At 44.7% G+C, this 15,555-nt stretch overlaps 1 protein-coding gene across 1 annotated transcript in view; it reads left to right on the top strand.

Annotated features, from left to right (window-relative positions):
• LOC115107209 (cadherin-23-like) overlaps positions 1–15,555 on the top strand; it is a 578,454-nt gene that overhangs the window by 506,169 nt on the left and 56,730 nt on the right. The window contains exons 47-48 of the mRNA XM_065008058.1: positions 8,331–8,447; positions 8,736–8,960. Of these exons, the coding sequence (XP_064864130.1) occupies positions 8,331–8,447; positions 8,736–8,960 (342 nt within the window). The remainder of the gene's footprint in view (positions 1–8,330; positions 8,448–8,735; positions 8,961–15,555) is intronic.

Raw genomic sequence — 15,555 nt, 5'->3', positions numbered from 1 at the left:
TTGCTTGCTAAATTACCAAAACAAGTCTATGCCATTGTACAGCCATAGGCTTCCACAAGCAATTAACACTGCTAAGGTTACTGACTTTTTGAAGATTGTAATTCCAGCAATTCATGCTGAAGTGAGATTTTCCCCGTCAATTAAATTTTGCACACCGGTTGAGAACTCAATACCCTAAATGGTCAGCAGATGGCGCCGTGATCCACTAATTAGATGACAGATGATAACAACAGAGAGTAGCAGCGATGTAAAAGAGGGGGGACAATGCAAATATTCTGGGTAGCCATTTGATTAGATGTTCAGGAGTCTTATGGTTAGAAGCTGTTTAGAAGCCTCTTGGACCTAGACTTGGCACTCCAGTACCGCTTGCCATGCGGTAGCAGAGAGAACAGTCTATGACTAGGGTGGCTGGAGTCTTTGAAAATTTTTAGAGCCTTCCTCTGACATCGCCTGGTACATTAGTCCTGGATGGCAGGAAGCTTGGCTCCAGTGAGCTGTACACACTACCCTCTGTAGTGCCTTGCCATCGGAGGCTGAGCAGTTGCCATACCAGGCAGTAATGCAACCAGTCAAGATGCTCTCGATGGTACAGCTGTAGAACCTTTTGAGGATCCATGCCAAATCTTTTCTCCTCTTGAGAGGGAATAGGTTTTGTTGTGCCCTCTTCACAACAAAACCGATTATATGGGATTGATTATAATTTGTTTGTAAACTATTAGAAATGTAGCTTAAAACCTCTTTGGGATAGGGGGCAGCATTTTCACTTTTGGATAAATAGCGTGCCCAATTTCAACATCCTGCTACTCATGCCAAGAATATAAGATATGCATATTATTAGTAGATTTGGGTATAAAACACTCTGAAGTTTCTAAAACTGTTTCAATCATGTCTGTGAGTATAACAGAGGACTAACCATTCAGAATGATTTATTTTTGAGGTCACTGTCTGTTCAATGGATTCTCATGGGGAAACGATATTTCTTAGGCACTTGTTTGCAGTTCCTACCGCTTCCACTGGATGTCACCAGTCTTCGGAATTTGGTTGAGGTTATTCCTTTGTGCAATGAAGAAGTACGGCCATCTTGGAAAAGGGTAACGCCGTTGAGAGTTGGGCAAGACTTGAAAAGTAGCGTTAGTTTCCTCTCGTCCTCTATTGAAAACAGATAGACCCGTCTTCAATTTGATCAATTATTAATGTTTAAAAATACCTAAAGTTGTATTACAAAAATATTTTGAAATGTTTTGGCAAAGTTTACAGGTAACTTTTGAGATATTTTGTAGTGACTTTGCGCAAATTGGAAGCTGTTTTTTTCTGGATCAAACACATTTTGGATATATATGGATGGAATTAATCGAACAAAAGGACCATTTGTGATGTTTATGGGACATTTTGGAGTGCCAACAAAAGAAGCTCGTCAAAGGTAAGGCATGATTTATATTTTATTTCTGCGTTTTGTGTAGCGCCTGCAGGGTTGAAATATGCTACTCTCTTTGTTTACTGTTGTGCTATCATCAGATAGTAGCATCTTATGCTTTTGCCGAAAAGCCTTTTATATTTATTTGAATTTGTCGCTCTGCATTTTCCCTGGCTTGTGGCCAGTGAGACACGACCGTCCCTCTATCCTAGAGAGGTTAATTAAATTGATTAATATTATTGTGTTTCTCTTCCAAGAAAAACTAGAATGCATTTTACAGTAGCCTATGTTGGCCTCAGGGTTTCCATTCGGAAAATATGGCATTGTATAACGTGACCAGTCTGGATTAGGCCTAGACTACTAAGCGACTGCGAGTGAAGAGCAAACTAATCCTAACATTTCCACACCGTAATTGTAGGCTAATCAATACCCAAAGGGAGATTCAGTGAAAATAAAATGTGATTGATTAATCAAGACCTGTCCCCATGCTTGTCTAAAGCAACACGAAATGGTCCTTAATAGTTGACCAAATGCAGGTAGACTATTGCTTCAAATCCTATTATAACAATTGGATGACTTTGGGTGTTTCAGTAAGCAACAATTTGTTGCCTTCAATTGCATTAGCCTACTTTATTCCAATATTTCTGTCATTCAATTATATTTATTCCCATAGTAATTCGTTATGGATCCATCACGATGTGGTTAGAAAACAGTGCATTTGGTGGGCTATGCAAAAGTGATGGGAGAAGTGACATGCCTCACAAACATCCATTAATACATTTAAAGTCCTTAAACTCAGCAAGAGTCTATTGTCCTGCTGATAGCCCATCAAGGGTGGATGGCTTCTTTTGTTTTCCAATTTATTGGAAAGGCTGCTAAAACCATTTACACTTGGCCCACAAAATTGTTGCATACTTACAGTACAATGCCCTTTCACTCCATTCTCTGCCCGACTCTCTACCAATGCCACCAGATTGTTCTGTAATAGGGGGCCTGTGATCTGTGGTCTGTGATATTGAGTTAGAAATGTAAATCTTTAGAGTACATTGAAAGTTTGCTCTTTTTTGGCTATTAGGCTACACTTTACAATAGAGCTCAACACAGACTGGCCACAGCATCTATCAGCAGTCTAAACTGTGACAGACATTTTTGGAGTTTTCAGACCAAGCCGAGCTATTAGACTATCCTTTTGTAAATTAATGGTGTGAATGTTTCAGTCAGCATCTCTCCTTTTGCGCTAGAGTCCTGCATCAGGCAAAAAAAATCAGCTGGAGGGTGGTCCCGGAGTTGAGTAAATACAATGGCGCAATTACGCTTGACATGTGGACTGACAATTTTGGAAAAATAGGATTATTGTGCCTGACAGCACATTACATAATGAAGAGTGGCTGTTATCCACCACGGAGTGGGACAGTGCAGCTCAAAACTGCAAATAAAATAAGGCCAGCTTATTATGAAAGAATACTTGTGGATTTGTTGATTTCCTCTATCACTTCAAGAGGCCTACTGTCCACCTGGTAATTGTGTGGTTCCAGAGGATAAAGCGTCACCTTCAGATGGATTTGTGGGTTTCAGAGAGAAGCCAGCTGCGAGCCTGCGACCAGGCATGGTGGAAGACATCGTTTTCCTGCACAGCAATTTGAAGAAATCCAGTGATGAATGGACTGATTTTGAAGTTATTGTTTTAGTATATTTATTTGTTGTCTAATATTAGAAGGCTACTTAAAACCTCTTAAGGATCCGCCCCTTTAAAAATATATATATCTTCCTGAAATGACATACTAATATCTAACTGCCTGTAGCTCAGGCCCTGAAGCAAGGATATGCAAATTCTTGGTACCATTTGATGAGAAACACTTTGAAGTTTGTGGAAATGTGAAAAGAATGTAGGAGAATATAACACAATAGATCTGGGAAAAGATAACACAAAGAAACAACCAACCGTTCTTTTGTATTCTTATTTGTACCATAATCTTTGAAATGCAAGAGAAAGGCCATAATGTATTATTCCTGCCCCTGGTGCAATACACATTTTGGCCACTAGACGACAGCAGTGTATGTTTTAGACTGATCCAAAGAACCATTACATTCTGTTAAAAATGTATCAAGACTGCCCAAATATGTCTAATTTGTTTATTAATAACTCTTTATGTTCAGAATTGTGCACTCTCCTCAAACAATAGCATGGTATTATTTCACTGTAATAGCTACTGTAAATTGGACAGTTCAGTTAGATTAACAAGAATTTAAGCTTTCTGCCAATGTCAGTTTTCTTGTTACTTACAACCTCATGCTAATCGCAATAGCCTACATTAGCTCAACCGTCCCATGGAAGGAACACTGATTCCGAATAAGTTTTTAAAGCAATTTGACTTGTCAATGTGCCACATTGCATTGTGAAAACATACAGTGGGGACATACACTGCCGATTTTGCAGGTTTTTCTACTTACAAAGCATGTAGAGGTCTGTAATTTTTATCATAGGTACACTTCATCTGTGAGAGACGGAATCTAAAACAAAAATCCAGAAAATCACATTGTATGATTTTTTGCATTTTATTGCATGACATAAGTATTTGATCACCTACCAACCAGTAAGAATTCCGGCTCTCACAGACCTGTTCGTTTTTCTTTAAGAACCCCTCCTGTTCTCCACTCATTACCTGTATTAACTGCACCTGTTTGAACTCGTAACCTGTATAAAAGACACCTGTCCACACACTCAATCAAACAGACTCCAACCTCTCCACAATGGCCAAGACAAGAAAGCTGTGTAAGGACATCAGGGATAAAATTGTAGACCTGCACAAGGCTGGGATGGGCTACAGGACAATAAGGCAAGCAGCTTGGTGAGAAGGCAACAACTGTTGGTGCAATTATTAGAAAATGGAAGAAGTTCAAGATACGGTCATTCACCCTCGGTCTGGGGCTCCATGCAATATCTCACCTCGTGGGGCATCAATGATCATGAGGAAGGTGAGGGATCAGCCCAGAACTACATGGCAGGACCTGGTCAATGACCTGAAGAGAGCTGGGACCACAGTCTCAAAGAAAACCATTAGTAACACACTACGCCGTCATGGATTAAAATCCCCCTGCTCAAGCCAGCGCATGTCCAGGCCGGTCTGAAGTTAGCCAATGACCATCTGGATGATCCAGAGGAGGAATGGGAGAAGGTGATGTGGTCTGATGAGTCAAAAATAGAGCTTTTAGGTCTAAACTCCACTCGCCGTGTTTGGAGGAAGAAGAAGGACGAGTACAACCCCAAGAACACCATCTCAACCGTGAAGCATGGACATGGAAACATCATTCTTTGGGGATGCTTTTCTGCAAAGGGGACAGGACGACTGCACCGTATTGAGGGGAGGATGGATGGGGCCATGTATCGCGAGATCTTGGCCAACAACCTCCTTCCCTCAGTAAGAGCATTGAAGATGGGTCGTGGCATGAAAACGACCCAAAACACTAAGGAGTGGCTCCGTAAGAAGCATCTCAAGGTCCTGGAGTGGCCTAGCCAGTCTCCAGACCTTAACCCAATAGAAACTCTTTGGAGGGAGCTGAAAGTCCTATTGCACAGCGACAGCCCCGAAACATGAAGGATCTTGAGAAGGTCTGTATGGAGGAGTGGGCCAAAATCCCTGCTGCAGTGTGTGCAAACCTGGTCAAGAACTACAGGAAACGTATGATCTTTGTAATTGCAAACAAAGTTTTCTGTACCAAATATTAAGTTCTGCTTTTCTGATGTATCAAATACTTATGTCATTCAATAACATTCTAATTAATTACTTAAAAATCATACAATGTGATTTTCTGGATTTTTGTTTTAGATTCTGTTTCTCACAGTTGAAGTGAACCTATGATAACAATTACAGGCATCTACATGCTTTGTAAGTAGGAAAACCTGCAAATCGGCAGTGTATCAAATACTTGTTCTCCTCGCTAAAAATAAACCGTTTATTTTTAGCCAAATGTTGAATAGACATGCAGACTAATAAATACAGGAAACAGGATCTGGGTCTGGGAAGGTGTGATGTCGTTGATGTTTGTATGTGTATGCTTTGTATTGCCTCAAAATATAAAATGACAAGCAACACACATCTGGTTATCATTATGAATAGGATCTTTTTTTCTTTCTTTTTTTTACATTCTTCATTGTAACCACAATGTCACAAATAAATGAACACACACAACATGAGCAGATTACCTTGGTCAAAACAGTTATATTTTAAAGACTATCAGAAAGAATGTTGGTACTTATTTATTTTGATCCAAAGCCACGAATGAGTGAGTCACTTTACGCTGACAAATATAGCTTGAAATATGCTGCGAAATTGCCTACTAAATAGGCCAAGCCTGAACAAATATATTAAATTGCCTAAATACACTAGTAAAATTCACAAATAAATATAGTAGATCAGGTCTTGAAAATTTGGGCGACCTTTTTCCCCTCCCTATCCTTGCTGGACTCTTTTATTCAGTTTCTTCTTCACATCAACAAATAAGGACTCAATGTTTCAGAAACTCACTTCATATAGAGGAGCTATCACTCTTTCACACTGTGGTAAATAAAGCCAGTTTGTTATTTAGAATTATTTATTTCTTTTTTTAGAGGGAGAGAAACCAAAAGCCTACCGTGCCTAATTGTCACTATACCTTAGCCCCACTCATCTCTTTAAGGGTCACATGGGAGGCCATGTACTTAACAACCAAAGATTTCAAGATGAATGTTAGACTCTCTGGTGGAAGACTAGGTTTGATCTGAGCATTCTGACCTAACAACAGCAGTCAAGCACCAAAACTAACTGGCTAATGTTGACTAACTTGCTAGCTACTTTCAGACACAAAGAAGAAAACAGCTCACACTGACCATTTTACTCATCCTAGCAGAGCTGGTTTGGCTGTGTTGATGTTATCAAGTAGCATTGGTGACTGTAACTGTGCTACTGGCAACAATTTAAATACTCTTTTTTTGCCAACTTTTACTGACACCGGTCATATTCAACGGTGTTGAGAATTCATAAATTCGTCAGTTATTTTGCGCTCTGGCACCCTCAGACACGAGTGCTCTGAAATCGGAGAAAATATCCAGAGCTAATTTACCAGCTATGTCTATCGACAGTTGTCACAGTGACATCATGAACATTCTATTGAAATGGTTAATTGCGTAGTGGAGTTTTTTGTTTAGACATGTAGCTAGCTAGCTAAACAATGAGCCATAATAATGGCTCTGAGATACGAGTCATTTTACTACACAGATAATACACATAATGTTAGCTAGCGAGCCAGCCAGCTAACGTTAGCTAGATAGCTAACAGTACACTTTAACTTGAAATTAAAATGACTTTCTGACAAAATCAGAAATGTGTAATATCAGAAAATGTAGCTAGCTAGACTATCTTACCCATATACATGGATGGACGCTTCTCCCGGTTACGGATGCCATCATTTCCCTTAGCTTGAAGACGTAATCCAGAGACAGGTGTTTTATATAATAGCATTCTGTGTGTTCTCTTTTCGACTCCCTATGCATATTTGCAATCAAAACGCCAGAATTTTCTCCATCTCCTTAACTATCATATTCTAATTCCACTGGGCATTCCACAGATTTCAAAACTTGGTCCTCCATAAAGTGGAGAGCAACCCTTTTGCAGTTCCACTACGGGATATTGTCCAATAAAGCTACTTTAGAAAGGATTACCTACACATAATGACCGGCTCATGTTATACACAGAAGAATGCTACATGGCAGACCAATCTGAACTCATCTCTTGGCATGTCCAGCCCATCCATTATCTCAGCCAATCATGGCTAGCGGGAAGGTTCCTGACTTTTTCCTTGGCTAAACCAACTAGGCTCGTATTTAATAATTGTATTTGCAGATGGCATGCACGTTTGTTATTAAGGTATATGAAAGTTCACATGTACCAGAAGACATTTCTGACAAAAAAAAAGTTTACGTTCAAATCGCTCTCCTGTTAAGTAGTGATGCGGGACATACGCCTAGTTCCCTGAAATGAGTCACACATGTTTAAAAGTTACCTTGTCCATTTACCATCAGAGTAAACTTATGTATTTGGCTCGGTCAAATGTAGGGTTAAGCAGCGGTTTCGAGGACACAAATTACACCTAGTCCTCGACCAGAAATAATTTTTTCCATTTTTTAGTCCAGGACTATGCTCAATCTGTGTCCAGGATAACCTCCCCATAATGTTTAAATTAGTGCAATGGCATGATGTCTTACATGAAAAAACAAGTTTACATGACCAAGTACATTAATGGGGTAAATCTACTCTGAGGTTGTTTTTAGGCTGTTTCAGAGGTTTAATTCTTAATGAACAATGTTCAACAAACATATTTTGTTGAAGTTCAGTAGATGAATAAAGCTACAGTACACTAGCAGTAGTCAAGCTGCTTATACTGAAGAAACTTGTTAGTGCATGGGTCAAATTAGCTTTAGAATTTCTAAAATTTCACTTAAAATGTACTTTTTTGTATTGATTTTTTTATTGACTGAATATATATTCAATTGGGATGTGTTATCTGTAATGGTTATAATAAATTAGTTGTGCACTGTTGGCATATAGGCCTAGATGAAGAAAAAGTTATCGACTTCAGTATAATTTATTGTGGCAGAACCTAAACATTTTTTGTTTGTTCTGTTCATAAATATGGATTCCCTTGTGAAGAAACAGCGCGGATTTGCAGGATTATATATTTTTTTTGCACCCCCACTTTCAGACAGGCACCCATGGTATACAGTATAAGTCAACTGTATGTAAACTGTGTGTGTGTGTCTGTGCTTGTGTGTCTGTGTGTGTGTGTGTCTGTGCATGTGTGTCTATGCGTGCGTGTGTCTGTGTTATATGCTTGTATATGTGAACTGTGAATGTGTGCCTGTGCATGTGTGTTCCCACAGGTGCTGTGTTTGTGCGTAACCCACTCAACAGAGAGCTGGTGGCCACCTTTGAGATTCTTGTGTCGGTGCATGACAACGCCAGTGATGTCATTGACATGTCAGTCAGCGTACCTAATGGTGAGTCTTCATCTAAAATCACCTTAATTCTATTTTTTTAAAGAATTGTTTGGTTTTTCATCACCTTTTTGTGGCCCTATATGTCTCTCAAGATTCAACACTTTGTCAAACTAACAGAAGTAGATAGGAATTGACTTACTGCAGCTCATGATAAAAACAAGCATACTTACCTTACAAACAAACCTCAATCAGTACAATAGACTCAAAATAGGTTGAACGACAATGCTCTTAATCTCTCCTGTCTCATTACAATAATAACCCTCTCAATTACCGCTCAACCATTAACAGCGAGACTGATAGTGAACGTGCTGGATGTGAATGACAACGCCCCGCGGTTCAGACCCTTTGGAGTGGCCAACTTCTCAGAGAAGATTCTGGAAGGTGCTCAGCCAGGCACCACTCTGCTGTCCGTGTCAGCTGTGGACCCAGACAAAGGCCCTAACGGACAGGTCATCTACCAGCTGCTACACCTTCCCAGAGGGGACTACCTCAGACTGGAGGATCCATCAACTGGTATAACACACACACACACACACACACACACATCTCAATCAAAAAGGGCACATCATAACTTTTTAAGACACACATATTTGATTTACAATGTAACCGGAACAACAGAAATTGTACCCCTTGTAAAAATACAACCTTAGTCCAAACACCAAGCAACCTCAACAATAGATTTTGGCCTTTTGGTATAATGTTTTCTCCAACACCCTACTCAACAAATTGGATGCAGTCTATCACAGTGCCATCCATACATTTTGTCACCAAAGCCCCATATACTACCCACCACTGCAACCTGTACGCTCTCGTTGGCTGGCCCTCGCTGTCACGTCTAATCAAGGTGGGTGGAATCAGGCGCAGAGAGCAGATAGCGATATAAAGTTTATTCTCCGTTGAACAAAACAAACACGGTGAACCCAAACACACACAGGGTGAAATTATCCAACACAGGATAACAGAGTAACCGGAGAATAAGAAACACAAAAACACCGATAGACGAAAATAATGACAACATAAACAATCCCGCACAAAACAAGGGTGGGACAACCTACAATATATACAGACACTAGTTAACTAAACAACACACAGGTGAAACCAATCAGACAAAACCAACAGATAAACGAAAAGGGATCGGTAGTGGCTAGTAGGACGGTGACGACGACCGCCGAGCACCGCCCGAACGGGTAGGAGAGCCAACCTCGGCGGAAGTCGTGACAGTACCCCCCCTGACGCGCGGCTCCCGCAGCGCCGCCACCGTCCTCGAGGACGACCCGGAGGACGAGGTGCTGGGCGATCCGGGTGGAGGCGGTGGAAATCTATCAGGAGAGAAGGGTCCAAAATGTCCCTCACCGGAACCCAGCATCTCTCCTCCGGGCCGTACCCCTCCCAGTCCACGAGGTACTGTAGGCCCCCCACCCGGCGTCTCGAATCCAGAATGCCTCGAACTGTATACGCCGGGGGCCCCTCGATGTCCAGAGGGGGCGGAGGGACCTCAGACACCTCACCTTCTTGCAGGGGACCAGCCACCACCGGCCTGAGGAGAGACACATGAAACGAGGGGTTAATACGGTAATACCTAGGAAGTTGTAACCTATAACACACATCGTTTATTCTCCTCAGGATTTTGAACGGCCCCACACACTGTGGCCCCAGCTTCCGACAGGGCAGGCGGAGAGACAGGTTTCGGGTCGAGAGCCAGACCCTGTCCCCCGGTGCAAACACGGGGGTCTCACTGCGGTGTTGGTCAGCGCTCCTCTTCTGCCGTTCTCCCGCTAACCGTAATGAGTCCTGAACGGCTTTCCAGGTGTCCTTGGAGCGCTGTACCCATTCCTCCACCGCAGGAGCCTCGGTCTGACTCTGATGCCATGGAGCCAGGACCGGCTGGTAACCTAACACACACTCAAAAGGAGACAAGTTAGTAGAGGAGTGGCGTAAGGAGTTCTGGGCTAGTTCGGCCCATGGAACATACCTAGCCCACTCACCAGGCCGGTCCCGGCAATAAGATCGCAGAAACCTGCCCACATCCTGGTTAACGCGCTCCACCTGCCCATTACTCTCGGGGTGAAAACCTGAGGTTAAGCTAACCGAGACCCCCAGTCTCTCCATAAACGCCCTCCACACTCTGGACGTGAATTGGGGACCCCGATCAGAGACGATGTCCTCAGGCACCCCATAGTGCCGGAAGACATGGGTCAACAAAGCCTCAGCAGTCTGCAGGGCCGTAGGAAGACCGGGCAACGGAATGAGACGACAGGACTTAGAAAACCGATCCACAACGACCAGGATCGTAGTACTTCCCTGGGACGGGGGAAGGTCGGTAAGAAAATCCACCGATAAATGTGTCCACGGCCGTTGTGGAACGGGGGCGGGGATTTCCCTCTAGGTAGGTGCCGAGGAGCCTTGCTCTGAGCACACACTGAGCAGGAGGAGACATAAAATCTCACGTCTTTAGCCAGTGTGGGCCACCAGTATCTCCCTCTCAGACTCTGCACTGTCCTCTTAATACCAGGATGACCCGAGGAGGGAAGAGTATGAGCCCACCTAATCAGCTTGTCCCGGACCACCCTCGGCACGTACTTGGTCCCTACAGGACAGTTAGGGGGAGCCGGTTCTGACCGTGAGGCCCTCTCTATCTCAGCGTCCACCTCCCATACCACCGGTGCCACGAGACATGACGGTGGAATGATGGGAGTTGGCTCTACTGACCGTTCCTCAGTATCATAGAGGCGAGACAGTGCGTCAGCTTTAGTGTTTTGGGAGCCTGGCCGATATGTGAGGGTAAACTGGAACCTAGTAAAAACATGGCCCATCTAGCCTGACGTGGATTTAGTCTCTTAGCTTCCCGGATGTACTCGAGATTACGATGGTCAGTCCAGATGAGAAAAGGGTATTTAGCCCCTCAAGCCAATGTCTCCACACCTTCAGAGCCTTGACTACAGCTAACAACTCCCGGTCCCCCACATCATAGTTTCGCTCCGCTGGGCTAAGCTTGCTTGAAAAGAAAGCACACGGACGGAGTTTGGATGGCACGCCCGAGCGTTGGGACAGCACGGCTCCAACCCCAGCCTCTGACGCATCCACCTCCACTATGAACGCTAAAGAGGGGTCCGGATGCGCCAACACGGGCGCATTTGTGAACAGCTCCTTCAGACGACTGAAAGCTCTGCCCGCCTCTGCTGACCAGCGCAAGCGCACCGGTCCTCCCTTCAGCAGTGAGGTGATGGGAGCAGCCACCTGACCAAAACCCCGGATAAACCTCCGGTAGTAATTGGCAAACCCTAAAAACCGCTGCACTTCTTTCACCGTGGTCGGAGTCGGCCAATTACGCACGGCTGTAACGCGATCATCCTCCATCACCACCCCGGAGGTGGAAATACGATACCCCAGGAAGGAAACGGACTGTTTGAAAAACTCACATTTCTCCGCCTTGCAATACAGGTCATGCTCCAGTAGTCGCCCAAGTATTTTTACGCACCAGAGACACATGCTCCGCGCGTGTGGCAGAATAGATCATGATGTCATCAATGTACACTACCACTCCCTGCCCGAGCAGGTCTCGGAGAATCTCATCTACGAAGGATTGGAAAACGGCTGGAGAATTCTTCAACCCGTATGGCATGACGCAGTACTCATAATGACCAGAAGTAGTACTAAATGCGGTTTTCCACTCATCTCCTCCCCGGATACGTACCAGATTATACTCGCTCCTCAGGTCCAGTTTTGTGAAGAATCGCGCCCCGTGAAATGATTCCATTGCCGTAGCGATGAGAGGTAGTGGGTAACTAAACCCCACTGTGATGGAATTTAGACCTCTATAATCAATACACGGACGCAGACCTCCATCCTTCTTCTTCACAAAAAAGAAGCTTGAGGAGACGGGTGATATGGAGGGCTGAATGTACCCCTGTCCCAGTGATTCGGAAACATATGTACACGTGACTCCTAGGAAGTGCAGCGTTTTCCAGAAGGTTTATCACGCAGTCCTCTCGACGATGAGGTGGTAATTGGGTCGCCTTCCCTTTACTGAAGGCGATAGCCAAATCGGCATATTCAGAGGGAATGCGCACGGTGGAAACTTGGTCTGGACTCTCCACCGTAGTTGCACCAACGGCAACTCCTATACACCTACCTGAACACTCCTCTGACCACCCCTTAAGAGCCCCCTGTCGCCAGAAAATCACCGGGTTGTGTTGAGCTAACCAGGGAACCCCCAACACCACTGGAAACGCAGGTGAATCTATAAGGAACAGGCTAATCTGCTCCTTATGATCACCCTGCGTTACCATGTCCAGTGGCACCGTAGCCTCCCTAATCACTCCTGACCCTAATGGCCGGCTATCTAAGGAGTGCACGGGGAAAGGTCGATCTAACGACACCAGGGGAATCCCTAGCCTTAACGCAAGCCCACGATCCATAAAACTCCCAGCTGCGCCTGAATCGACTAGCGCCTTATGCTGTAAAGATGGGGAAAACCCAGGGAAAGAAATCAATGGAAACACATGACCGACAGGAAGCTCTGAATGAGTTTGGTGCTTACTCACCTGGGGTGATTGAGCAGTGTTCCGCCTGTCCTCCCGACTCCTAGACGAGTTCCTCCAGCACCGGTCGGACGTGTGCCCTCGTCGACCACAACTGGTGCAGGAGGACACTCCTCCTCTGGTCCCCCTTGAAGCCGTACCTCCTAATTCCATAGGGATAGGAACAGGGGGGCTGGGGATAGGAAACGACAGGACCTGATCCGAACGCCCGCGAGCAGCCAGCAGGTTGTCGAGACGGATAGCCAGATCGATAAGTCCATCCAGTGTGAATGTGGTGTCCCGACATGCCAGCTCCCTGCGGACGTCCTCACTGAGACTACATCTAAAATGATCAATCAAGGCCCTGTCGTTCCATCCTGCTCCTGCTGCCAAAGTCCTAAACTCTAGGGCAAAATCCTGTACGCTCCTCGTCTCCTGACGCAGGTGAAACAGCCGTTCACCCGCCACCCGACCCTCGGGTGGATGGTCAAAAACAGCTTGGAATCGGCGGGTGAACTCTGGGTAATTATCCTTAGCCGAGTCCGGACCATTCCACACTGCGTTGGCCCACTCGAGGGCTCGCCCAGTCAAGCAGGAGACGAGGGCGCACACGCTCTCCTTTCCAGAGGGAGCAGGACGCACGGTAGCCAGGTATAGTTCCAGCTGAAGGAGGAAACCCTGGCACCCAGCCGCCGATCCGTCAAACTCCCGTGGGAGTGTCAGCCGAAGAGCCCCAGAGCCAGATGTGGTCGCAGAAACAGGAGGTGCTGGAGAAGGAGTTGCTAGAGATGAGGTGGGGAGGCCACTCCTCTCCCATCGATCCATTCTCTCCATCATTTGGTCCATAGCAGAACCAATCCGGTGAAGCACGCTGGTATGATGGAGGACCCTCTCTTCCATCGATGGGAGAGGAGACGCTGCTGCTCCTGCTGATTCCATGGTGGTGCGGGATTCTTTCACGTCTAATCAAGGTGGGTGGAATCAGGCGCAGAGAGCAGATAGCAATATAAAGTTTATTCTCCGTTGAACAAAACAAACACGGTGAACCCAAACACACACAGGGTGAAATTATCCAACACAGGATAACAGAGTAACCGGAGAATAAGAAACACAAAAACACCGATAGACGAAAATAATGACAACATAAACAATCCCGCACAAAACAAGGGTGGGACAACCTACAATATATACAGACACTAATTAACTAAACAACACACAGGTGAAACCAATCAGACAAAACCAACAGATAAATGAAAAGGGATCGGTAGTGGCTAGTAGGACGGTGACGACGACCGCCGAGCACCGCCCGAACGGGTAGGAGAGCCAACCTCGGCGGAAGTCGTGACACTCGCTTCATACTCGTCGCCAAAACCACTGGCTCCAGGTCATCTGCAAAACCCTGCTAGGTAAAGTCCCCCCTTATCTCAGCTCGCTGGTCACCATAGCATCACCCACCTGCAGCACGTGCTCCAGCAGGTATATCTCTCTGGTCACCCCCAAAATCAATTCTTTCTTTGGCTGCCTCTCCTTCCAGTTCTCTGCTGCCAATGACTGGAACGAACTACAGAAATCTCTGAAACTGGAAACACTTATCTTCCTCACTAGCTTTATGCACCAGCTGTCAGAGCAGCTCACAGATCACTGCACCTGGACATAGCCCGTCAATAAATAGCCGAAACAACTATCTCTTCCCCTACTGTACAGTATTTATTTATTTTGCACCTCAATATTTTTACTTTGCACACTCAAATCTACCATTCCAGTGTTTTAATTGCTATATTGTAATTACTTCGCCACCATGGCCTATTTATCTCACCTCATTTGCTCACTTGGTTTAATATACTTATTTTTCTACTGTATTATTGACTGTATGCTTGTTTTGCTCCATGTGTAACTCTGTGTTGTTATATGCGTCGAACAGCTTTGCTTTATCTTGGCCAGGTCACAGTTGTAAATGAGAACTTGTTCTCAACTTGCCTACCTGGTTAAATAAAGGTGAATTAAAAAAAAAATATATATATAACCACCTGGTACGGCAACTGCACCGCCCACAACCGCAGGGCTCTCCAGAGGGTGGTGCGGTCTGCACAACGCATCAATGGGGCAAACAACCTGCCCTCCAGGACACCTACAGCACCCGATGTCACAGGAAGGCCAAAAAGATCATCAAGGACAACAATCACCTGAGTCACTGCCTGTTCACCCCGCTACCATCCAGAAGGCGGGGCCAGTACAGGTGCATGAACGCTGGGCCCGAGAGACTGAAAAACAGCTTCTATCTCAAGGCCATCAGACTGTTAAACAGCCATCACTAGCAGAAAGAGGCTGCTGCCTACATGCAGACTTGAAATAATCGTCCACTTTAATAAATGGAACACTAGTCACCTAAATAATGTCACTTTAACTATTTTTACATATTTTGCATTACTCATCTCACTTGACTATACTGTATTCTATACTATATATTGCATCTTAGACTATGCTGCTCTGTCATTGCTCATCCATATATTTATATTTTTTTATTCTTATTCCATTCCTTATTCCATTAGCTATTTGTTGTGGAATTGTTAGATATTGCTGCACTGTTG

This window comes from Oncorhynchus nerka, linkage group LG23, assembly GCF_034236695.1.
Source record: "Oncorhynchus nerka isolate Pitt River linkage group LG23, Oner_Uvic_2.0, whole genome shotgun sequence".
Taxonomy (NCBI): domain Eukaryota; kingdom Metazoa; phylum Chordata; class Actinopteri; order Salmoniformes; family Salmonidae; genus Oncorhynchus; species Oncorhynchus nerka.
This window is presented reverse-complemented; position numbering and strand designations above follow the sequence as displayed.